Source organism: Microtus pennsylvanicus, chromosome 19 (genome assembly GCF_037038515.1).
Source record: "Microtus pennsylvanicus isolate mMicPen1 chromosome 19, mMicPen1.hap1, whole genome shotgun sequence".
Taxonomy (NCBI): Eukaryota; Metazoa; Chordata; class Mammalia; order Rodentia; family Cricetidae; genus Microtus; species Microtus pennsylvanicus.
Window position 1 is genome coordinate 5,897,251 of NC_134597.1, and position 25,918 is coordinate 5,923,168.

Genomic DNA, 25,918 nt, shown 5'->3' on the forward strand with positions numbered 1-25,918 from the left:
AGTCTCCCAGCTGACCTGTGCTATGGAAGATGTTTCCCCTCTGTGTGTATATAACCCATCCCTGTCATTCACATTCTAGCTGTTAGAGAACTTCATTTTATCCACAAAGTAATTAATTTTATAGTGATCCCAAACTAATTTTGTTTTATGGTTTTAGGTCTCGTCAGCCTATCTCGGCCCCTCTATTTTCATGTCCTGACAAAAACAAGGTTAATTTCATCCCAACCGGATCAGCTTTCTGTCCTGTAAAACTTCTAGGCCCTCTCCTACCTGCCTCAGACCTGATGCTCAAGAACTCTCCTAACTCTGGCCAGAGCTCAGCTCTGGCAACACTAACCGTAGAGCAGCTCTCTTCCCGGGTTTCCTTCACGTCTCTTTCTGATGACACCAGCACAGTAGACTCCCTGGAGCCCTCTGTCCAGCAGCCATCTCAGCAGCAGCAGCTCCTACAAGATCTGCAGGCAGAAGAACACATCTCCACTCAGAACTATGTGATGATCTAAAGCAGGGGGAGCTGGCCTCCACCCGTGTTCCATGGTGTGGGAATGAGATCTCAGACATCTATCTGCATGGAGTGACAAACTTTCTGAACACCACCAACAGCAAAATACTTAGCGTCATAAAATAGCTCTTAACACTGATCTTGGCAGGGACCCACTCCTCCTATTCAGCAGTTTTTGTGGAAAGCAGTAATGCTTGCAAAATGTGTGTGTCATTCAGCATTTAAGTGGAGACTATGCATTTCATAGTATGTCTGACAGATTAGTACTGTGTTCTGTGTTTTGTTCCAAAATTTCAGTATGAATAAGCTCTATTTCAAAAAGTTGCCTGTCTAAGTAGAAAATGTCTTGCTGTGTTTTGTCCTATGGAAAATACTGTACTTCAGGATTATGTTTACAATTGATCCAGGTGTTTGTTTCTAACTTCTATAATACATACAATGCAAAAAAAAAAAATGGCCACAACAGTTGCACAGTGCCCACCCTATGGCCTAGCTTCAGGTACTTCAGTTGAAGTCTAAACTCAGGTAACTTGGAATGTATGTCACATTGGGATATTAAATATTTCACAGCTGCAAAGCTAAAGAGGGAACATCACTCTTTTGCCTTTCCTTATTTTATGCATTTCCCTTTCTTCATTCCATTCCACATTAGAAAAAGAAGTGCATTCAGCCCTAGGTGATGGTAATCCTGGACATGGGGAACGTGAGAACCAGCAAATCTGTGGTGTATGATATCGTTTTTTTGTCGTGTGGTTACCAATAGAACAACTGTTGCATTCACTGTTTCAACATGTGTAAATGTGGCTTTTTTTAAAAAAAGTTAAGGTGTTGCTCAGTTAATGACTGTTACAATGTTGCAAATAAAGCTTCAGTAGTAGACTGTATATAAACATTCCATATTGTGTGATGAAATTTAAATAAAGAATGGCTGGGTTTGATTTCAAAGCAAGTGAAGTTTTGCAGGTATAAATAATGACGGATTTTTGTTTATATTGGCCATCAAGGTCATAATTGCTAGTATTTTTATCTAAAGACATATTTATGTTTAGCTTCACTTTAGGAAATTCTAATTTGCTGGTTAAAAAAGTGAGACATTTTGGTTACTGTTTTCCTCAAGCATTTGGGAAATGAGTTTCATTCATGTAGAGAGTATGAGTGTGTTCAGAACCAATGCAGCAGAAGCAAGCAGACTTCTTGTTGACTTGCAAGAGCAATAGCTTAAAGCTGTCTCATTTAAGCCTCAGATAACACTATCATGAATAATTTTGTTAAGACTTAGAATGTGTGGAGTAGAACATAACCCCAAGCGAATAGCCTTGAACTTGCAGACTTGACAGAAGTTGTCCAGGAAGTGTGAGAGAGCCCTAGAGATCCCTGACTGGTTAGTTGGAGGGTCTGACTTTGAGACACTGTTGGTCTGTACACAGAGCTTACACAAAAGCAAAGGGAAGCGTTTGTATTGTATTCCTTTGCTTTCAGTGAGAGCCTAGAGTTCTCTCATCTCCACCTAAAATGGATGCCACAGTTTGTTGTTGTTTTGTTTTTAGAATTTGGGAACAAATTGCCTACTGTTAAAGGGATGTTCCAGTTTCCTTAGATCATTCCTGAGGTTTTCTTTGATTCTTCTAAGGAGTTTGGAGAAGGATGAGCTGATAAAGCGACACCATTTTAATTTTTACGAAATGCTGTGTGTGTATGCGTGTCTTCTGTGTGTTGCCAACCCTATTCTCTCCTTCCCACCAAAGTTTGCAGTAATATTCTCTCCTGAAGGTGCATTCTGGCTCCTTTAGTCAGTGTTAGATTATAGGAGACTGTCATGGAGAAGGACTCAGTTTACTTTTGCCATTTTCACAGGGGAACCTTTTAAAACAATCTTTTCAGCAGCAGACACCTTTAACCCTAATAATCTCAGGCCTTGATGAAAATACTATATTTTGTAGGTTATGGTTAAAGGGAGAAAATTACTAGTTCAGTAAGATAAATATGAGCTCCATTGAACTTCTGATATCTGGTTTAGCATTACATGATGTTTTGATCGTATACTCTGCTTTTGTCTTAAGATGCAATAGTATCATTATCAATTTCGGAAAGATGGACTGAATATGCTTTTTGGTGATGAAATCTATGTACGATATTTATAGTGATGTGCTTTTATTTTTCTCATGAGAAACTAAATATTGTGTTGTACATTTGTTTTTTAGCATATATTAAAGTTTCGAACCAAATGTGTTAAAGCTTATGCTTTGCCATGTAAATTCCCCAGAAGTTGGTGAGCTCAAATGTATCCTACATCCAGCTGTAGAAACTTGTCGGAAACTGTTTAAATTTTGTATATAGTTAATTTTAGCCACTGCGCTGAACAGTATTCAAGTTATATAATATGGCTTTACACAAGAAATGTGTGGCTTCTGTTTTGTATTTTTTTCAGTATAGAAGTTCCTGTGTCTTATTTAAATAAAGTTATTAGTAAAACTGGACGAGTTTACATGTTTTTTAAAAAGACTGTTGGCACATTCTTCAGTGAAGGTGAATTCTGCCCCGGATAATGGCAGCATTGGTGCTCAATGAGTTTCTGTATATCTAGAGCTGCGAGGCTTCTAACTGGATCAGATTTCTCCTGCTTGGTTTCTTCTTGACATTTAGTTTGTACATTTTCCATCCAAGGTAACAAGTTGGATGTTTTAGAGTCCTAATCTCTGTGCCGCTTCCAGCTGTGAGCATTTCCAATAGAGAAATCACTGTTCTGTTTATTCCTATGCCTGGCAATTTATAGGGAATGAGTTTAAATTCAATGAAATCACCTCGAAGGAAGTCGTATAGATCCTACAAAACCATAATAGCAGTTTCTTCTACTCTTACTAGGTTCAGAATAAAAAGGAAAAACCTCTGCAGGACAAAAAGGAAACATGTTTACTAAGGAATATACGATTATTCAAATAACCAAGCACTTTGGTGCTTTGTGAAGAACAATTTTTCCAGAGGATTGTTCCTTTCTTTTTCTTTTTTTTTGGGGGGGGGGGGAGACAGGGTTTCTCTGTAGCTTTTAGAGCCTGTCCTAGAACTAGCTCTTATAGACCAGGCCTCAAACTCATAGAGACCTGCCTGCCTCTCGAGTGCTGGGATTAAAGGCGTGCACAATCACCACCCAGCTGGATTGTTAATTTCTAAAACATGACAGAATTAGATAAAATGTGACATTTAAATTGAGCATCGTTGCTTTATTGACATCTTTGTTTAAGAAAAACAAAATATAAAAGTTTTTGAGAGTGAGATTTATCTATCGTCAGTCTACTAAGGGTATATATTTCCATACAAGAAATTATTCTAAGAGTTTTTAAATTTTAATTGCAACTGAATGTGAAGGAAAGTGACATTTTTCATCTTCGTGATTAACTTAATCATATAATAAGCCTAATAAAAGTAATCATAAGAAATAAACCAAAGTTTAGACTCAGGGGAGAGAAATTGAGCGTAGGAATGTAGGTATTCCAACAATATCTACCTAAAACAGTTGTAGTTTTTTTTTTTTTTTTTTTTTTTTTTTTTTTTTTTTTGATTTTCGAGACAGGGTTTCTCTGTAGCTTTTTGGTTCCTGTCCTGGAACTAGCTCATCTAGACCAGGCTGGCCTTGAACTCCCAGAGATCCGCCTGCCTCTGCCTCCTGAGTGCTGGGATTAAAGGCGTGCGCCACCACTGCCCGGCACAGCTGTAGTTTTGAGTTACGTGGTTAGCCCTCCTGTCACCTCCCATCCCACACTGAAAGGTGCCACCTAGTTTGAAGTTCATTTTCTCTATGTATTCCCCTGCTCTGTGGGAGGTTTCACCTGTCTCTCCTATCTCTAATACTCACAACTCTTGTATCCATTCACCCATACACTTCACTATTGGTTCGTTGGACACGTGAGCCTGCAGCCTCATTTGGAAAAAGAATTCCTTAGTTTATACCTTCATTCAAAAGCTTAATGCTGGTCTGACTTTCCAACCCTGTGCCTGTTCTCAGACTTGTAGCTTATCTCAGCCTCAGTGAATAAGTTCAATAAAAAACACCATCTTGCCCCTGTGTCCAGTCAGCTGTTCTCCTTTATGCTCCTATTTCGCTACTTCTCAAGACAGGGGGAATTTCCACTTCTGCATACCCTGCTATTTTGTCTGTATAAATCTCGGATTTGACTTTTTCTCAACCCCAAGTTTGGAGGTGAAGGTGTAATGACAGGAGACTGACAGTCATGCCATCTAGGTGCCTTTCTTTGGAGTAAGATTCCGCCAAGGACTGAGCAAAGCAGCGAGTATGCCAGACCTTCCGGTGGACACAGGCCAGGAGGTAGCAAACCACTGCCGCCTGGGGACCAGAGCCAGTCTGCAGCCTCTTTGTGCAAACAGAAAGTTGCTGATGCAGTTATACTCATTGTATATTGTCTGTGGTTTCCCTGCAGTCCAGGGTAAGGTGAAGTAGTTGCAGCAGGAGGAATAAGCCCTGACAGGGACTCGGATATTTATTTGGTAATCTACGAAAACAAAATTGATGACCTGTAAGCGAACAAGCAGCCTGGAAAGTGAATAGAAGTCACTTACATCATACAAGGGGTTGTTTTCAATACTAAAGAATGTGGGTGGTCTGTACAAAACCATGCCCCCCACCCAGGGAGCAAAGAAGAGATAGGAAAGGGGAGGGGGGAGCATCTCTTACAACTAGGATGTCTGGATTCAGTTGACACTGTAGAGGCTCAAACAGTTCTGGCTGACTTTGAGCTACTTGGTATGTGGATGATAGATAGTTCCTAGGTAAGTAGACAACATGCCACTTGGTTAAAAGACAGGAACTAATTAACCCGCTGGACATGAGTTATATGCTAATAAGTAAGAGGTGATAAAGGGCCATATGTTCTGGTTTTTACTGATTCCGCATCACTGGTCAGTGACCTGGCCACATGGCCAGACGGTCAATGGAAGCCTGGATTATTGAAGACGTGCCCATGGGGGCACAGCCCTATAACCTAAGGTGTGCTTTTAAGTAAGATATCATGATGGCCATCAAAAACTCCCGTCTTTCAGAAAGTACCTAAAATTGACAAGCACATGTCCCCATGAGAGCTCTTGAAGAAGTCACCTGGCCTCATTAGCTAAGTGGACGTGGGGAAAGGCTGCAGCAGTCAGGAGATGGATGGGATCCAGGAGCTCGCATGTGTGTCCCCTCCCCCAGTCATGCTTTTCTTGTACTTTCTGAGACACAATGCCTTTAAAGACCATTCTGTCTACTAACGAGATGGAGATGCTGATGGCTGGCCAGCTCTGCTGTGGGCCAAGTCTATCCCGCAGCCTATTTTTTGTAAATGAAAATGGACAGGAACAATTTACCTGATTATAGCCGGCAAGTAGGAATGAGGCTGATAGCCTGGGGTAGTGTTGGCACAAATGGACCCTAAAAGGAAGAGAGAACCAATTCTGGAGTGGACTTCGTAGCCAGCAAATTTGCTTAGATGAACAGAAGATGCTGTCTGGGTTTAGGTAGCCAAATCATTTCTCAGAACCAAAATTACACCATACAGCTCATAATATCTGACAGTGGGCAAAGAGATCTTTTTTAGAGTAGCAGCTTCATAAAAAATTGGAAGACTGAGTATTTAAAACAGGGAAGTAAAGGGCTGGAGGGATGACTCCAATCCCTTCTCGGGCTTGCTCACACTTGACATTGATGGGATCAAGGAAGTATCCTCACTAGATATTCCCGGTTTTCTGGTGACTCTGGGGAAAGAATGAAGAAAAAAAATGATGGTACAATTATAATACTTTGAAAATGTCCCCAAATTGCCTGAAAATTCATCTTTTCCTACATACTTGCAGAGGCAATAGGATCAAGAACTACAACACCAGGGTCTTTAAGTAGGGTTGGATTTTCAGCAAAAGCTGTGTTTTTAAACCTTATATCTGTCTGGGGCTGGAGAGATGGCTCTGTGGTTAAGAGCCCTGACTGGATACTCGCTCTTCCAGAGAACCTAAATTTGGTTCTCAGCAAATGACAGCACACAGCCATCTGTAACTTTAGTTCCAGTGGATCCGATGCCCTCTCTAAGCCTGAATAAGCACCAGGCATGCACATGGTGCACAAATATATATGCAGATAATATATAAATGCACATAAAAATGAATAATTGATTTAAAACTCTTATGTCCATCTTAATGAATAGAGTGGAATGGCAAGGCGTCGTTTGCTACACTGGGACTGCCGTCTGTGGTTGACCTGATGTGTTTTCCAAAGGTGACAACATTTGTGTGTTGATGACAAAAAAAGAATAAGTGGGTTATGAGTCCAATGCTTCTCTTTAATAACACTAACTTCTCTAACAAAGAACCCCACCTACCATGCCTACGTCTTTAAACCTGTGGTCTCACGTCTGTGTGTGTATGTGTGAGCGCGAGCGTGTGTGTCTTCTCTCACTGTAGATCTAAGAGCAGTAGGCACCAACCATACCACATTCCCTACTGAGTGACACACTCTCTTGAAATATGCTCTTCCAGACAACCTAGTTTATCATTTTTTAACTCATCCCAACTCAAAATTTCAGGATATTGGCAGAATATCGACTGATTCTTTTGCTATACATAATGTAGCATGCGTGGCCCATAGCTCAGTTCTCACTGGAATTCTTCTTTGCCTCTAAAACCTCCTGAGCTGGCCTCCACTATCTGTCTTTCTCTTAGGCACTCTGGTCTTCCAAATTCCCACCGGAATGGTTTATTAAGCTTGCTTACGGTATTCTTGGCCTTTCTTGCCCACAGTTTTAAACTAGTCCATGCTCCTTCTGTATACCGGTTCCCATGGCCATGCTTTTTGTATTAATGACCACATTTCTTTGGTACCATTTTCCACTCATTGGTTTTTCTCATCACTGTGACCAAACGTCTTCCAAATTCAACTTAAGGTGGGAATTTCTTGAGCTCAGAGCATGTGATGGTGGGGAAGGTGTCCTTGGTAATGGAAACACTTGAGGTAGAACTTCCTCCTTCACAATACCCTTTTCTTATCTTTTTTTTTTCAGTCTAAGTTCCCAGCTTAATGGTGCTGCCCATGTTCAGGGTGGGTCTTCTTGTGGAAGCACCCTTACAGCCATGCCCAGGGATGTATGTGTCTCCTAGATGATTCTAAATTTAGACAAGTTAAGGATGAATATTAACTATGACAAAACATTCTCGTAGAAAGTTTTATTACTTGAAAATCACATGAAGGTAAGCCTCTATTGTGTGTGTCTAAAGTTAACCTAACAGTAGACCAGCTAAGAGACACAATGAGGCTCAAGAACCTCAGACTCCTGGAAACGGTCTCGTGGGGAGTGATACCGGAAGAGAGGAGTAGTTGATCAGGTTTAAAGAGTGGTGATAAGGAAAGGGGAAGATGAAGGTCAGAAAAAGATTTTTTCTAACCTTAAACTCTTAATGTTTCTCTCTCTCTTTCTCTCTCTCTCTCTCTCTCTCTCTCTCTCTCTCTCTCTCTCTCTCTTTCTCTCTCGCTCTCTCGCTCTCTCGCTCTCTCTCTGTTTTGGTTTTGCGACAGAATTGTGCTACTAGCCCAGGTTGACCTCGAACTCATGATTCTACAGTCTCATCCTCCCAAGAGCTGGAGCTTCAGTATGCACTACCATACCCAGTTTGAACATCTTGTGCTGTTTTGTTTTGTTCCCTTGGTTACCAAGAGACTGGTAACCCACTGCCTCTGAAGTAGACTTTCCCATTCTGTAGGCATTTGCATCTCTCAAAGACAAAGGAGAAATATATGGTTTATTTTTTCAGAGGTTCCATATCCGTTTGGCGAGGATTTCTCTCATTCACAATAGCCAGTTTCCGAGCACGAAGAATTTAAACATTTAGATCGTTTTTCCTCTAAAAGATTTTATGATAGCACGAAGGGGTTCCCTTTCACACTATAAGCTCTGCTCGGGCCTTCTCTGCTCAGGCCTTGGCATCTGATTGAAGTATGGCTTCCGTGGCATTCCTTTCGTGAGGACTGGTTATGGCCCTGCTGGCAATGGATGTTATTTCAAACCACTGTCTGGAAACAAGATGGATAAAAGTGGATGCAAGGCTCCGTAAGGGCTTGCCAAAAGGGAGAAGGGTTCACGCTGGAAAGCCAGCCCTCTTCTTAGGTTTTCTATTCCACTTTGTAAAGGAAAAGAATTGCACTCAAGGGACAGAAGTTAACAAAGGCCACCACTCAGATGCTGCAATGAACAGCCTGTCATTTTTCATATGGACGGGAGTCAAGGCAGACGGGTAATCTTAGCTGACTTCCCTTCACCTGCTCCTCTGATTACAGACAAACAACTGGTGTGGTCTCTCCTGCTTCCTTCCCAGCCAGCACCCTGGAGCAAGACCGGGAAGCTTTGTAGGAAGCAGCCAGTCCTACCCAGATCCCTAACCTTCTCGCCTGATCGCTCCCTGGAATGTGTAGCCTGAATAGCAGGTCCTGTGGGAGGGTAAAGGGAGGAAGGCTGAGAAGGCCTTGAGTGGCTGCTGCCTGGACTCACCCCGCAGGTGGTAGGATGGTGCTCACGCCCTCATGGGAAGTAGTTCACTTATGTTCTTAGGACAAGCATGTGTTCCTTTTGTAATGATCAGTAAAAGATAAAGAAGCCATGAGAGCTTCTGTGGGATGATTGGCAGTCTTTCTCCCTCTGCCTACCCCACTGCTTACCATCCCTCTCTCCGGCTTTTGGCAGAGGGTGGGGACATAAGGGTGAGGTGAAAATGAGGGAAGTGAGTAACGAGAAAATAAATGTTAGCCTCGCTAGTAATCAGAGGAACATCCGGTAAAGCGATCTGTTGCCGTGCAGTTGGCAGAGAATAAAAGGAGAAAGTTCAGCGTGGTCTGTACTTTGTGTGTTAAAGGATCAGTCTCTGGCTGGTGGCACTCCTGGGAAGCAGTAGAACCTTTCAGAGATGGACTCTCATAGGAGGGAGTTAACCAGTGGAGCCCTGTCCTTGAAGGGGACATCAAACTCCCTACCCGTCTCTGTTTCTGTTTTGGCTTCCAGGCTACCACAAAATGAACAGGTTTTCTATGTCCACCCAGCAAGATGTAGTGTGTTGCCACAGGCCCAAAGTGGCGAGTCGAGAAACCTCATGCTCAGACTTCTGAAAGCACAGCCTTCCTTCCTTCCTTGTGTTTATCTGGGGCGTTTTGACGCCCTGTCAGGTGTCTACGGAAACTACCTTCCGCAAGAACAGACTGGTGCACTCATTTTGAACAGCAGTTTGTCGCAGCAATTCCTGACTCTTCACTTAGGGCACAAGCCCGTGTAGCCACTTTTCCCTATAAAAATGTGCACGGGAGCAAAAAGACATAAAGACATTGCCAAAAACCAATGGTGGATATGTGTGAGTGGGTAATTCTTTAGCATTAGCTTTGCTGTTGTTGAAATTTTTGACTATCATTACCTATTGATCTTGTCCTTTAGAAAACAAAGCTTGATAATTTCCAACTATGAGAGGAGGGAGAGGAAGACACAGTAGCAGTGATGGAATATTTTTAATAAGAATGAGCCGCAGGTGTCCAGATCAGAGTGGCTGGAGAGTGGGCACCTGCCTATATGTCCAGGGTTTTCAAGGTTAAAACAATAGGATCACCATGAGTTTGACGCCAGCTTGGGATACATCCCGAGCTAAAGGCTAGAGTAGAGCGTTTCCTGGTGCGTGGCTTCAGCTAACGTTATCTTCTGTGCTGAGATGGGTTTATGAAGTGGGCAGTCAGAGGGCCCAGAAATCTTCCCTCTCTTTGATGCTTCTTCAATGACCTCATCTAAAACACTGTGCCCAAGCCAGAAAATGACGGAGTGATTCGCTTTTGAAGAAGATCGTGTTTGTAGTACACTTTCTGGAAGCTGCTTGATCATGTTCAACAGGTGCCCAGCGACTGCCTCTGAGACGGGCAGGGACACTCAGTTGTAAGGAAAAACAGTGGCCTGGCTGCAGCATGTCAGTGGGTAACGGTCAGAGATGTGCAATTAGCATTCGACTCAGCAATTTTGCTTATACACTGAAGAAAACAAAATGCATGTCTGTACAAAAACTTGTATACAAATGCATTACAGTTCCTAAGCCAAAACAACCCAAACGGCCACATGCGTTGCATATGTAACTGCATTCAGCTGAGTATTGCTCAGCAAGAAGAAAGAATGAGATGTTGATAAAACTGATGAGATGGTATGGATGAGCCTATAAAACTTTACGCTAAGTCAATCAGGCCAGGTACAAAACAATCCCACTGATAATGAAATTTTCATACAGAACAATCCTTAGGCAGAAGTGAGGTTGATGTTGCTAGGTTCTGAGGAAGGAGAGAGGATGGGTACACGGTTTCTTTTAGAAGCAATAAAAATGTTCTGGAACAACAGATGTTCAGGAAGAGTCCCAGCCAGGGCACAGTGTCCGTGGTGCAGCAGTGATCAGGGGCCTTGAACCAGACCAATGCTTCTTCGTGATGAACGCGTGCATATAAAAGTGTGTGGATAAAGGGGTGACTCACTGCGTGACTTACTGAGTCACACTGTGGCTTCCATGAAGAGATTTTCCCCTTCTTCCTTTTTTTTTCTCTTAAATTTTATTTTGTTTTATCCTGGGGGGTGGGGAGTGGGAGGGAGATGGGTGGGATTGGGAGGCATGACGTAAAAAACAAAGAATAAATAAAAGAAAGTTAAAAAAGGAAAACCTTCAAACAAATGAAACAATTATCAGGGAAAAGATTAATGTTCTGGGATTAGAGACTAGCCATGATTGCATGACTCTGCAAGTATATGAAAAGCTGCCCCATGGTGATGGTGCACGCCTTTAATCACAGCGTTCGGGAGGCAGAGACAGGCGGGTCTCTGTGAGTTCGAGGCCAGCCTGGTCTACAAGAGCTAGTTCCAGGACAGGCTCCAAAGCGCTACAGAGAAACCTGTCTCGAAACACGCCCCTGTGTGTGTGTGTAGAAAAAACCGGTGACACGCTTCCCCTGTGGGACAACTAAGACAATGTGTGTGTCTCAGTCAGTGTTCTATTGCTGTGAAGATACACCATGACCACATCGACTCTTAGAAAGCTTTAATTGGGGCTGGCTTACAGTTTCAGAGTGTGGTCCATTATCACCGCGGCCAGGAGCATGCAGGGAGGCACAGTGCTGGAGAAGTAGCTGAAACTCCTACATCTGGATCCACAGGAAGCAGGAAGACAGAAACTCTGGGCTTGGCTGGAGCCCTTGAAACTTCTTCCAACAACAGCACATTTAACCCCACAAGTCCACACCTCCTAGTCTAGCCGTTCTCAAATGATCCTTTCATAGGGTTTCCTTATCAGACATCCTGCATAGCAGACATTTACATTATGATTCATAACAGTCGCAAAAGTACAGTTGTGAAGTAACAACGAAAGTAATTTTATGTTTGAGGGTCACCATAACAAGAGGAACTGTTTTAAAGGGTCACAGCATTAGGAAGATTGAGAACCACTGACCTAAACAAATAGTGTAGCTATTGTTACTACTCCATGGTAACCAAGCATTCAAATCAATAAGGGGGGCATTCTTATTCCAATGACCAGAGTATGCATATTAAAATTCCTATATCTGGCCTTGGGTAGTTCTGTTCTGGACAACACTTGCTTTTTCCACCAGCTATGTAAGGTCAAAAGGAGTTAATGGAGTTAGAACACACACACACACACACACGCACACGCACACGCACACACACACACACACACACACACACACACACGGTTGATAGTTATATGGGCATTAACTCAACAGATGTCCAGTGAACTTCCTCCTCTGTACGTCCTTTGCCGCTTTCCTTCGTTTCCTAGTGTGGGGCAGTCAAATGCCCCTCTGTGACAGCTCTGCCCGTGACTCTTCAGAAGACTCTGGCTAAGACTCTGGTTGTCATCTTACCTGGGATCCTGGGGGTCTAGCTCCCCCCAAGTCCTGCCTAGATCTGGAAAACAAAATGCCAGAAACCTAGGATGGTTGAGGCTTCAACCCAGGTCCGCCCCTTGTCTTTTTGAGGTACCCTTTCTTTAACGCAGACCAAGTTTATAGGTCAGAAAACAAGCCTGTTTAGCTCTGGGCCTCTCATCACAGGCTCACCGTTGGAGAAGTTAGGGCAGTCTGCGAGGGCAGGTAACAAACAGATGGGAGGCAAACTGCAGGTAGCCAGAGCTTAGGCTAGTGTGTGCTGAGGATTTGCTCTCTCCTTTCAACAGGAGCCAAAGTCACAGCTCAGGTAGGAGGGCAGCTCCCATGGGCAGGATAAAAATATACCTCAGTTTGACTATGGAGGCACAGTTTGACTATCTCAGCCTTTAAGGGCAGGGAAAGAGGAAAGATTACAGAAGACAGGGGTGTCCCTGCTGGTAAGGGGGCCACTGGGGAATCTTGACCCTATCTGCACAGATGGTAAGGGCTCTCAGTGTTCTGGGTGGGGGGTGAGGGGCTGGTCCAAGTACCCTGGTATCTTCTGCACTAATCTGTTGCTGACTTTCATTGTTCAACAGCTCCTTTGGGAATTTATGGAAACGCTAGTCCGTTTCATCTGGTAAAAATACACATAGGTGCGTTTTTTTGCAAATCCTTACGTATGGCCTCAGTTGGTGAACCGTTGAAGAGATCCATATATCTCCAGACCAGAATAGACTATAACTCAAGCTGGCAGAGGGCGAGACAAATTGCAGAGGAGAATGGGAGCGAGGGTATTGATTGCTCAAGTGCTGCTATCTGGAGAGCTTCTGTTTGTTCTGGGCATGGGAGAGCGGCTAGGGTGCTGTGAAGGTAGAACTGATTCTTGGAGCACCACACCTCAGGGGCTGAGAGGCCCATGTGGAGACAATTAGATAAAAATCAATGAAAGAATTCCCTTTATAGTGGAGCCGTTGAGTGCTGGAGAGTTGAGTCACAATCCAACCTCTCTGGGAGAGGAATTTCTAAAATGATTGGCGTCTTCCCTGGCTGGTGGAGAGTGAGCCAGCGAAGACCCCTCTGGCTTCAGAGGTCTTCTGTGTAGGGCCCCAGCAAGTGCCACAGCTGGCCGAGTAACAAGCCAGTGAGGAAAGAAGGAGATCCAGTTCAACAGTCTGACACCAGGCAGTTTCTTCTAGGTGTATTTAAGTACAGCAAGTTTCCTGGAGTAAGGAACACGATGCTGAAGATTTACTACATTAAAACGCTTTTGCAAAGCACGAGTGACCTCTTCCGTAAGAATGAGTTCTACAGCTTAAGGGTCTAGGGAAGGATCTGGTAGGGTCTAGGTCATCCTAGAGGCCACCAAGCTACAAGGGTGTGTGACACCTCCCCTCGGGGTGGGTTCTATTGACTGAGAAACAATAGTCAAGCTAAAGGTTGAGGAAGGAAGGATCTGGGGCAAACAATAGTCTGTGGGATTCAGGTGTGACCGGCCCTACAGATAGCCCAGGTCACCAGGCTATTAACTACGTACTCTATCATCTTTCTGTGCAGAAAACAGGTGTACGCATCCTCCCCTGAGGAGATAACCCTGTGAGTTTAACATTCCTCATTTCCCAGTGCCTATTTGTGAGTCCTCTGCGCTCCTGAGCGCTTGTGGTCAACTTTCGAACAAGGTGAGTGGACCGGTTTACTCTCCTAACTGCTGCAACCAAATAACCCCATCGAAGGCAGTCAATGGAGGCAGGGTTCTGTTCACTCACTGTGGCAGGGAAGACATAGTGGCAAGAGCAGGAGGCTGGCTGGTCTCGTGGCATCTACAGTCAGGAAGCACGGCGTGAACAGGAAGTAGAGCTAGGCTAGAGAACCTCAATGCCTTTTCTTTCTAGTGACCCACTTCCTCTAGAAAGATCCACCTCTGAATGTTCCACCACCTTCCCAAAGAGTGCCACCATTTGAGGACAAAGCATTCAAACACATGAGGCAGTGTGGGATATTTCCCAAGCAAACCTAAGAGTGAGTCATGAGGGAGCTGCTCGTCCTATTCCTATAGCGGAAAAGGGCATTCTGATGGGCTTGGACATTCTACTCCAAGAGTGTCAAGCATGGAGCAGCGGGTTTGATTCAGACCGTGGGGGGACTCCAAAATTTGATGGATTTGAACCGTTCGCTCCAGAAGACCGAACGAAGGGTTCAGTAACAATGGCTAAATATTTAAGAACTCTAGAGCAAGCATTTGGAATGTCGAACATAGCAGGGCCATTGGATCAGTAACGTGAGTGGTTGGAGGACAAAACCTAGGTGTTGATTTTTGAATTAAGGGCAAAGATGCTATTTTCAGAGTGGCGTGCAGAGAGGTGTAATTGCTCAAAGAAGTTTGCATGAGCATCAGGCGTTCCATGACACTCAGTCCATAAGGTGACTCAGTGACTCACATTTTAAAATTTATTTTTATTAATTAAATTTGTCCTTTGACAATTTCATACTTGTACATAATATATTCTGATTACTCTTACCCCCATCCTTCCACCTGCATCCCCCCTTCCTTACAAATCTCTTTCTCACACTCATTTATTTGTTGTTGTTTGTTTCGTGACCCACTAACTGAGGCCACCTGTGTGACCCTGGGTTTGAAATTATCTGTTGAGGAAGGAGGAAGAATCTGGAATGGTCTAACTCTTGGGGTGACGAGCTGTTCCCCCCAGGCTTCCTGAGCTCATCTGATGAGACCAGGTGACCCTGTGGCTCAGCTTGAGTCACTAGCTGAAGATCTGTGTCCTTCCAGATACGACAGGAGCCAGGAATGCTTATAAAGGGGAACATGAATATGGAGATATCTTGAATGTTTGGTCTATACTGGAACATCTTCAAAAAATTTGTTCCAATCTTCTGTACGGAGACAGAGATGTCCATCATTCAATTTTTTTTTGTATTTTAAAACAGAACAAAAATCCTCTTAGTAATACTCGCATATTTCCTTCTTGCCATAGATCGATGTGCTTCACAACTGTGATGTTTTTAAAGCAAGCTTTGAAGACCACGGCCCCTTTCCAGATCGGTGTAGGATTTGTGCACTAGTCCCTCTGCCAGAAGCTATTTCCCAGCCCCTGCAGCTGAGCTGGGCCACACGGCCACTTCTAGGGAATGTGCTAGTCCTTGGATGAAGCATACAACGTGTGACCCCAGCTCGCCCTCCCTTGCTTCAGTGCCTGAAAAGCTCAAATGTTGCATGGCCATGTTTGCTGATGGTCAGCTTGCGGTGTGCTTGATGACACCCAGGTGGAGGTGGCTGGGAGTAGCGTTGCTCCCTGCAGCTGGAGGCTTGTCTGCTTCTCTCCCCTACATTGAAGCCTTCTATAGAATAGAATCTATTCTAGATTCCCAGGGGCTCTCCTGCTTCATACGGACTGGTGGATCCAGAATATAGTCTCTTCCCTTTAACACACTTACTAAGGCATAATTTATACCCAGTACTATTCATACTTTTCAGTGTTTACCTTTACCAAGTCTGTCAAATTCAGGCAGTCATGTAACCATCAACGGAACCCCAGCAGAGTTCTGTCCCCCTAACTTCTCTGCGCCTTCTGCGGTCTACAACCACCCTTCCTCCTGAGTCTTTAGTACACACGAGAACGGATGTCTGTCCCTATAGGCCTGACTTTTTTCCAAGTTTTATACATATGGATACCACAGAGCACCAAGCCTTTAGGGTAAAAAACAAAGACACAGCATTTATTATGGAATAATTTTAGATTTATAGAAAAGTGGCAACATAATACAGTTTCCATGAGCTTTGGCTGGCTTTCCCTCCTGTTAACATCCCACATAACTGTATGACACTCGTTAAAATTTTTAATAACCTACATTGGCACAGTACTATTATCTAAACTGTTAACTTCGTTTGGGGACTCACTGGTTTGCCCAGTAATGTCATTTTTCTTCCAGGTTCCGTGTTTGGCCGTGTGGTCTTCTTCAAGATGGATGTTCTCGAAAGGTATTGACCTGGGATTTTATGCAGAGCCCTTTTCTGACTTTGTTCAGTATTGTTCTTGGGCTGTGGACTCGGGGGAGGAATCTACAGGTGAAAGCATCCTCACACAGCATCATCTCAGGGGTGCACGCTTTCGGGTGAGTTACCCTCATGTGGGTGTCGGTAGCTTGCTCATGTTGGCTGGGAAATAATACTTCTCTATGCCTGCGTCACAGACTTTTCGCTTTACTCTTTCAGCGGCTGAAAGACATCTGGGCTGCCTCCAGTTTGGGAGACGATGAATAAAGCTGCTATACACTCACATAGAGGCTTCTGTGTGAATACATATACATACATGTATTTTTTTTCTCTCTCCCTCTCCCCAGGGTAAATTGCTAGTTGTCGGATTGGCGGGTTATACAGCATGTATGTGCTCAACGTTCTGTGAAAGTGCCAAACTGTTTTCCCAAATAGCTGCTCCATTTCGCCTTCCCATCAACAGTCTTAGAGGGGTCCAATCGCTCTGCATCCTCATAATTTTAATGTGTTCTGGTTAGTGAGTGATTCGTTGTAAAAAAACAAAAACAAAATAAAATAAAAAAGAACCCTTTTAAATTGGCAAGTATTGTATTGTATCCCTTGAATCCAACAAAAACCCATTTATTTCCCCTAGCCTCAGCAGAGAATCTTGTCCAATCTATGAGAAAAATCAGAAAACACTTGTTTATTAGACTTTCTTTTAAAAAGTAGATATGTAATACATATAATTATACATAGTTATATTTTTATAAATTTATTTATAATTTTATAAATTTATATAAAATGTTAGCTATAGATATACTGGGGTGGAGGGGGGAAGAGCCATCTCATGTAGCCAGATGACCTGGGATGAGCTTGAGCTGGATCCTCTGTCTCCACCTCCTAACGTGGGATTGTCCCGCCAAGTCCACTTACTGTGGCACTCCAGGTCAAACTCCAGGCTTTGCGCGTGATGCACTACCCCTCCTGATGGAGCCATATCTCGAGCTCTTCATTAGACTTTTCAGGCGCACCCCTCCCCCCGTTCCTTTGATATTTAGGAATGAGCTGATAAACGGTGTGGAAAGGAAATAGAGCTTGGTGGGTCCGCTGGAAGGCGGCTGAGGAAGAACAGCCCCTTTCCCTCGCTTTAGGAAATCATCGCACGAACTGAGGGAGCCCCGGCAATGCCTGTTCCCACAGTTTGGGCTGGTATGAGCTGAGGTCACCTCAGAAGGGTCCTGGAGTGGAGGTCCTTACTCTGTAGTAACCCCACTGGACAGGGACTGTTGCTTTCCTGAGAGGGCTATGACCTACAGCTGGAAGAGACGACTTCACTGAAGATTTTGTCTCTGGCTTTAGAGATAAACTCTTGTTTATTGCCCTCAACTGCTTTCCTAAATCTTTCCTTAAAGGCTATATTTAGTAACTGGCTTCAGATAAGTAAATAAGAAATGTATGTGTGGGGGTAAATATTGGTTCTTACAGGAGCTTTGTCTGTCTTTGTATTCTTTCCTATAGCTTAAAATATCCAGCAAACACTTGGATATAAAAGAAGCTCTGACTTGGGGTCCAGCCACACGGGTTCCAGTCCCAGGATATCACTGACTTTGAGCATTTTATTGGTGGCTCCTTGGTCCTTACTTTCCTCATCTGGATAGAAGTGTGTCGGACCCATAGGGCGTCTGACCCTTCCATAACGCCTAATAGGAAGGCGAGGAGCCTCAACAGTCACTCAGGATGCCGGCTTCTCTAATGGCCCTGTTGCCATTCATTCTTCTCAGAGAATAGGAAGTTGAGGCTACCAGGCTAAAAGTAGCCAACCTGGAGTCTGCTTGGCGCTGTCAGAGGTCTAGCCAATGAGGGGTGGTCACGTGATGTCAACTATCAATTGCCATTAGAACACCTGGGTGCTGGGAGAGTATATAATTTCCCCCCATTGTTAGATAAACAAGTCTGCTCTACGCCATCTGCCCGACTCCCAGTGTCTGAGATGTTGACGCTGTGCCTTCTCACCCCCGTCCCTGAGGAGGCTACTAGGGTCCAGCAGCGTTAACTGTCTCCTTGAAGTCATTTCAGTAGAGAAACCAGGGCAGATCTCTAGTGCATTCGTCTACGCTTCCTCCAGTCTGTCTCCTTTTAGGAATAACATTCCAATTTCCCTGGAGGGAGCCTATCAAACAGCCTGTTTTCCACCCTTTGACCCCGAGAATTGAGAGTGGACACAGGACCCACATTTGCTATATTCCCAAACTTCCACTAGAGAAACTGGTGGCCATTTCGTCTCCCGGAGGATTGAAGAAATGGGGGTTCAGAGCTGAGAGAAAGAAAGAATTCAAATATGAACCTTTAGATCCAACTATGTCTGAAGTTTGTAGTCTTGAAACTCACCTGAGCAATATGCCTACTGGCATATATTTAAAATATTAATTTATTGGGACAGGACCTCCTTTAGTTTAGGGTAGTCAGACTGACAACCTAGCCAAGGATGACCTTGAATTCATGGTCCTCCTGCCTCCACCTTCTGTGAAGGCTGGATTTACAGGTTTGATGTTTAAGTCAATTTGAGTTGGAATGGGTTTTGGTAATGACTAGGCTCTGCACTTTGTTGTTCTTATCACACACGTCCCTCCCTGAAGGTTCCAGAATACTAGTTCCTTTTGATAAAAACAACGTTAACTTTAAAAGCTCCGTGACCGGCAAGGTCTGAGGTGGTGCTGGTTCCCCCACACCCATCATAAACATTGCTCATTTACTAGAAGGCTTCCCGATGCAGAATTCTTGGCAGCCACGGTCAGTTATTTGGATTTGCCTCCAAGCTGGAATCTGTGTTCCAACAAGGCTGGAGACCTACCTACATCTCTGTGCTGAGGGTGCCCGTGAGGAGCAGGAAGCTACTTACAGTCAAATCGGGAAGCAAGGGATTCATGGTGGCCTTGATGGGGGACACTTGTTGATCACAAAGCAGGGTGCAGCTCTGACATATTGGCAAAATCAAACAGTGTTAGTATTTAGTCATGAGCCCTTGCCAGAGAGGGGCTCTGGGGTGGGGTCTTGGTGCAGCATCTCCTAAAAGGGGAAATCAAGCTGATTCCAGAAGTTGCAGGGCGGGGAGCATTGTAGAAGGTAAGAGGGACCGGGTGGGTGTCATCTGGTACCTGGGCAGCCTCACAGAGCACCTTCAGGACCCTCGGCCCTGGCCCCACACCCGCTGTAAGAATTGACTAAAGTACAATGGGCTTGCCTCCCCTTCATACCCAGGGGCGCTGGCTTCGAGCAGAACACACTTTCTCAGGGAAAACCTTCCAGCAACGAAGAAAAAAAAGCGTCGCCCTTTCTAAATCAGTGATTTCTAATTCCAAGGCTGACGGGTGCTTTTCTCACTCACCCAGAACTCAGAATCAACTTGACATTTCTAAAATTACATTTTGAGGGGAATGACTCCTCAACGCGTATCTGGAGCCAGTGCCAGTTGGGGAAGGCAGGCAGGCACACACAAACAGAATCATTCCCAGCCCCTCCTTTCTCGTGTGCATTCTTTATCTCTTCACTGGGGGAAAGGGAGGGGGTACAAGGTCATGTTGAAACCATCAGGAACAGCAGGAAAACCAAAGAATGGCCGAGGAAGAGGCTTCCTATTCTTGTCTCAGGCTCCGGTGTCACTGTGTAGCTCAGGCTAGCTGCCTACGACGAAATGGAGATGAAGCAAGACTGTTGGCAAAGATGGTAAATACACTTTGTCTTCTTCATGTCAGAGACAGGGTTAGTGTTGCAGTGCAGAGACCACGGACAAGGCAACCAAGCAGCAGGTGCTTCTCCTTGAACAGGAGAGGTGGTCGAGGGGCTTTGTGTGCGTGGGATCAAAACATGCCTCTCAAAAGGGATCAAGAGGCTGCCCAAGTGGATTGCAGAGGGGAAAAGGAGACCGAGTCTTTTTCTTTTCTTTCCTTTACACATCAAGAAAATTCAGGGAGAAAATACTCCCATGAGCAACCCTTTCCTTTTCCTTGTGGCGAAGCTTAGCCTACTGCTTTGATCCCCTGTCCTTCGGTCACTGACGGTCTTAGGTAGTCTTTACTGTTTAAAGTAATCTACTCACAACAGAAGAACTCCACCTCCCTCCCACTGCCTGGATGGAGTCAGACAGGCCCTCCAGAGTCACCTCCTCACTAGGACATCTGGGGTGTTTCATGGCTGCAAACAGATGTAGCCCAGGGTGAAACCAGGACCCTTAGTCTTCACTCCACACAGGACAACTTGGTTGGCAATCATTAATCCGTTGCTCCCACAGTGAGTCTAGGGTGGCAGCATCTAATGGCAGAAGCATGTGCTTAACAGACCTGACCAGGTAGGTAGGGCACCATCCTGGCATGACTGGACAGGACTGAGCAGGGTTGTTCTAGCGTCCCTAGATGGTGGCTGAGGTGGAGGGCAAGCGTGCCTATGTTTAGAGAACTCTCAAGTGTGGCTTCTGATTCTGTGTCGTGACAACTTGGAAGTGCATTAACGCAGAGCTGAGAAGTCTGCTAGAGGAGATTCTAGTAATGATAGTTTGCATGGGCCAAGGCCCCAGCTGTCTCCCAGACCATTCCCATTCCCATCCCAAGAAGGCACCTCTAAGAGTCTGTGTCTCCAACCCTCAGAGTGCTTTGTTGAGCCCTCAAGCCCTTTCATGAAGTGCTCCTGTGTTTCTGAAGATGGCCCAGAAAGCCTTTTCTGAACTGGGCAACAGGGCCCAGGAGAGGCCACTGGCCTGGCCTAGCACAGAGGACCTTCTGCTGGGCCGCTGCTCCTTCTGCCTCTCACAGAGGATCTTAAGTGCATTGCCATGGTGTACATCAACTTCAGGGAATGTGTGGGACCTGACTTGGCAGGCAACCTGTGCCAACTCTAGGATCTGTGATACCGATAGAGTATCTGAGCTGTTTGTGTGCCCACATGTAAATCTGTTCTTACCACCATTTTCTGATCCTACAGAAATCCCATGCAGCCCTTGGAACCTGGTCGCCATATTTGGGGATGCACGGGGTCTCTTCAATGGCTTCAGAATTGCCTGTGGGCCCCATCTGCCCCCTCTAGCCCACCATCCACGGTGCCTCTCTTAGCACAACTGGTCTCCACACAGAATCCACAACTTTGACTTGGCGTGTCGAATGATGCTTTCTGTTCAGTGTTTGCATTTTTCTATTGACAAATTCTACATGAGGCTACTGGAATACCTGTTTTCAAGTTCAGCTGCGAAGATGGAGACATTAGGATGTGCAAACAGGCAGCACAGAAAGGTCCACACAGCGGAAAGACGCCTGTGGCCACAGTCAAGTGTGCTGGGAGACTGTGTGTGTCTTTGCTTGTCCTGATCTTCACCCAGAGGTCAGTGGAAGGTGGTGTGGTGGGATGAAAGGTTCTTCCTGAAGCCCCTTCTGAGGGTGATAGGGCACAAGCAAGCACAAACCTTTGTCAGCCTCCTGGTGGCCCCAAAGACATATTATGTTAGCCCACATTTAGATGTGTAACTTACACTGGGATTTCACCATGGCGTACTGATGCAGCAATGGTTCTGGTGGGGCGTCTTCAAGAGCAAGGAGTGGCCTGCTAACTGCCCCTGTGACTCCTCTGTTGTGCAATGCACACGGAGAACCAGCACACCAAGTAAGAGGAAATCACTATGCGGATAGAAACAGGGCCTTGACCCTCTCATTTTATTAAAATGGCACGTAAATATTAAAACAGCATACTGAGACATCTGCAAGCCCTGGAGCAGATGCTGCTGAGCGGCCGAGGGCTCCCAGGTGAAGGCTGCATACTCATACTCATGCATTGAGCAATTCGTGTTCTTTATCGGTTTTCCCAACAGCATCAGGATTTGATAAGGGGTCGAGGTCAGCAAAGAGGCTGAACCAGGCAGTCAGGTCCGAGGAAGCCTTGGCAGGCTCTGAGGAAAGAAGAAGAAGCGTGAATAAAACCACCTTCTCGAGGATCACCTCTGCCATGCTGGGCTCAGGCATCCCACGACCGTTCAGGAATTCCATGTCCCCTGACTGGCTGACTCTCTTGAGGGTTCATGAAGAAGGAGGGTGCTGTGTTCTCTCTAAATTCACTAAGCATCACCTGTAGCCATGCCTCCTGCTTCAGTTCACAGAGCTGCTTAAAACCCCACACACACAGTCTTTCTGCCTCAACCAGGAAACAGCATAGCTATTTCAGAATTCACACTGAATGGCTGAAGAAGCAAGGTACTTTCCGGTATCTGCTGGAGGGATCCCTTCAAGTCCCTTGGGTCAGGAACAATCTGCTGTTTCTCTTTTCACCCTTCAAAGGCACAGGCCCAGAGGAGGTCATACCCATGCCAAGTCGCTCTGCCATTATGGCCATTGCCCCTTTCACCTTTTCCTGTCAAAGGCAAAAGGGCCCTTGAAGTGCCTTCCCTTCCCTTGGCAGGCTTGAAATTCCTTCATCTGGCCTCACTGGAGCCCCTCACTCTACTGCCGGTTCACCAAAGCAGCCACCCTACCTTTCCAAATACCATGGTCAGACAGCCGAAGTGTCTTCCAGATGAGGAGAGAATTTTCAAAAGAGCGTTTCATGCAAGCGATTTAAAAACAGGCTGCGACTCTCTCACATAAATCATCCCATGTGAGCACCTACTTCACTGGCTCTGTAGTCCATGCTTCCCCGCCCCAGCCACAGGTGGAGGTGTCAGAAGCATGAATACATGTCTCTCTAATAGGGTGCTCTTCCAGCAGGGAGCAGCTGGCAATGTGCTTGCCACCTGGCTGCAGAGGGTGAAGGCATAGGATGGGATTAGAGGCACACAAACCATCTTTGATTCTTCAAAATGACACTGAACTGTTAAGATAGTTAAATGAAGTAACTTTATACCTTAGGTTCATCTCCCCGTTTCTAATCAGAATACCCAATAGGTTCATTACTTTGTTAGGACTGAATTGATGTATATCCTAATTATGTCATAAGATTTGAGATGCATAGGAATAGCTAGTTATGGCAAGCCTAGTAGCCAGAATAGTTCTCTGAATAGGTGGTTGCTACAGGTAACCTTAATCACATTCTATGTGGTTAGCCCTGGCAATCCCTGGACTGGAGAGAATCTCAAGTCATCATGTTGGAGGTCAGATGAGGATACTGTATGGGGCAAGACTGATGTAGTTAGATTAGTTTATCTCAATTCCTGATAGAGGATATAAAGATAGCTCCAGTGAAAATATGCTACCCACTTACTTCCCCTTCCTCCTAACCTCTCGCAAAGGTCTGAGAAGGTCCGCAGAGAGTGATCACAGCCTTGCAGTTAGAAGCTAAGGCAGGTGATTGCACTTTAAGGCAATCCTCAGATCCCCAGGGTCTCGGCTTGGAGCAAAACCAGATGCAAATTATTAGAACACCAGAGAAATACTTTCTGATGATAATGGGGCGGGCGTTTCCTCTATGGTCAAAGAGAAAGGGGCTGATGACCAAAGGAACAGAGATAGAACTGTGAATGCACATGAGATCTGTCCAGCAGATGCTCACTTCAGTGGCCTGTCCCAAAAGAAAACAGATCTCACAAGCTTGAAAGGACCTCGTTTGACAGCCAGCAAACCCCGCCCTCCCGGGGGCACTCTCACCCTCTTCCTTGTGTGGTGAACAATGGCATTTTTAAGGTCAGCTAACCACACTGGTCTTGAGCTTCTCATCACAAGGATCACACGGAGATAAACAGATTGGACGCACGCTCATTGGAATGAGGACAGTGAGCCAGGAAAAAGTCAGAATGTCCTTTCCAGCATCATGCATAACTCTGCATCCCACAGCCCGGCACTTGAGGTCTAGATGCGCAAATGCAAGCTAGTAAAGAAATACAGGAAGAGCAATAGGGCTGCTGGGAAGAAGACAGCAGTCATGGCAGAGGGGTAAGACTGTTGTTACCTTTCAGTGCAGAGCTGTTGTCATTTGCATTGCTTGTCTTTGGTGCTGGCCATGACCATGCATGAGAACTGTCTCTGCTCTCTGACCAGCCTAATATTTAAAACCAAAGGACATTAGATCTGGCAGGAACAGTCACAACACCTCAGCAGCTGCTGGGCACACGCATGGTTCTAATCCATGCCTCCAGCAAGAAGGCAGAGGATGGGGAAACATCTGAGGGAACCAGAGAAGCATGGGGTCACACCCAATTGAAACACATGGGAAAGTAAGGAAGACGGGGACTTTGAAAGGCAGCCAAGAAGCTGCTGGTATCAGACTGCTGTTTTGCCTTTTGTGTTTTATACCCATTTTCTTGCCGAGCATGGTGATTTCATAACCACACCAAAAAACCGTTAGAAAATCAAGAGCCATGGTTTCCTGTCACAAGTGGAGAAGGCTTAACATTGAATAAACATAGCAATAGAACTAGTAACCACACGTCTCTACCCAGAGGGTCATGTGCAGCTATTTCCTGTACATTGGGAAGTTGAGTTAACACAGTTAAATAAATAGATGAGCGGGGAAGGCCTATGTGAGCACTAACTTTAGGTCATACCCGACAATGGCATCTGTCTTAGCCTTGTGCCCTGCCTGCAGAGCATGGGTGAGGCCTTCAGCACTCTGGCTTTAGGGAAACAAGTCCCATTGCCCACCACGTTGACTGTTTGTCCGGGCTATCCTAGCAGGACTCATCCTTAATTTAGACATCCACCCTATAATCTTTGAACCTCGGCTTTAGTTCTTTGTGTTCAAGGTCTTATCTCTTGAAAGAGGCATGAAAGCTTTCCTCCTGAACACTTCAAAATATGTAACACAGACCAGGTAGCTGTTTCTTGGTTAAGCCCGTGTTGAAATGTCGGTTGTCAAACAGGGCATCACTATGGGGATCATTGTGCCTAAAACTCTGTCCTTTTACAGAGATGGTCTTGCGTACAGTGCTTCGGATTTCTTTGTAAGGAATAATAGTCTCCACCAAAGTCCTCAAGAGAGACTGTGTTTGGATTGGAGAGTTCAGATGGGTCAGGGAATACAGTTTTTAGCACAAGAATGTCACTCCTTATATGCTACAGAAATCGCAGAATTGAACAACATTTATTTATTCTGCTATTCTAATGTCCACTCTTTCCAGTGGACTCAATTATAGAATTATGCTATTTTATTAGTTTGTATTTTTTGCCACATTTAGGAATCATGAACCCTTGAAGCCTTGGGTCATTTATTATTCATTTCTGTATCATTTCGGACACTGCCTGGCACACAGTTGGGGTTTGGCTATATAACTCTTAAATTAAGACAAAGTATTTGAGTTCCCCTTTAAATGCAAGAAGCACACTTTTGGTGTGTTATATCTTAAGAGATGGCAACCTTGTACTTGGCAGCCCATATGGTCTCTGATACTCACTAGCTGGAAGTACTTCATTTTAGATGGGCAATACACAGACCTAATAATGAAGACTGACAAGTCATGAAACAGATGGTCTATGGCCTATTTCTTTGGTATAAAACAATGAAAAACAGACAGGATTTTTAAACAGAATTGCTATTCATT

General features: G+C 44.9%; 2 protein-coding genes across 13 annotated transcripts in view; one reads left to right on the top strand and one right to left on the bottom strand.

Moving 5' to 3' along the window:
- Positions 1-2,979, top strand: part of Glcci1 (glucocorticoid induced 1) — a 74,427-nt gene extending 71,448 nt beyond the window's left edge. For all 3 annotated transcript variants that reach the window (XM_075953858.1, XM_075953859.1, XM_075953860.1), the window contains exon 8: positions 158-2,979. In XM_075953858.1, coding sequence (XP_075809973.1) covers positions 158-503 — 346 coding nt within the window. In that variant the 3' untranslated portion in view covers positions 504-2,979. The remainder of the gene's footprint in view (positions 1-157) is intronic.
- A 19,097-nt stretch (positions 2,980-22,076) lies between these two features.
- The window catches only part of Ica1 (islet cell autoantigen 1), a 138,081-nt gene continuing 134,239 nt past the window's right edge, over positions 22,077-25,918 (bottom strand). For 5 of the 10 annotated variants that reach the window (XM_075953400.1, XM_075953398.1, XM_075953399.1 and 2 more), the window contains exons 14-15: positions 24,331-24,420; positions 22,077-22,342 (exon numbers count right to left, since the gene is read on the bottom strand). In XM_075953400.1, coding sequence (XP_075809515.1) covers positions 22,221-22,342; positions 24,331-24,420 — 212 coding nt within the window. In that variant the 3' untranslated portion in view covers positions 22,077-22,220. The remainder of the gene's footprint in view (positions 22,343-24,330; positions 24,421-25,918) is intronic. The other 5 variants (XM_075953402.1, XM_075953405.1, XM_075953403.1 and 2 more) reach the window with 1 other exon arrangement.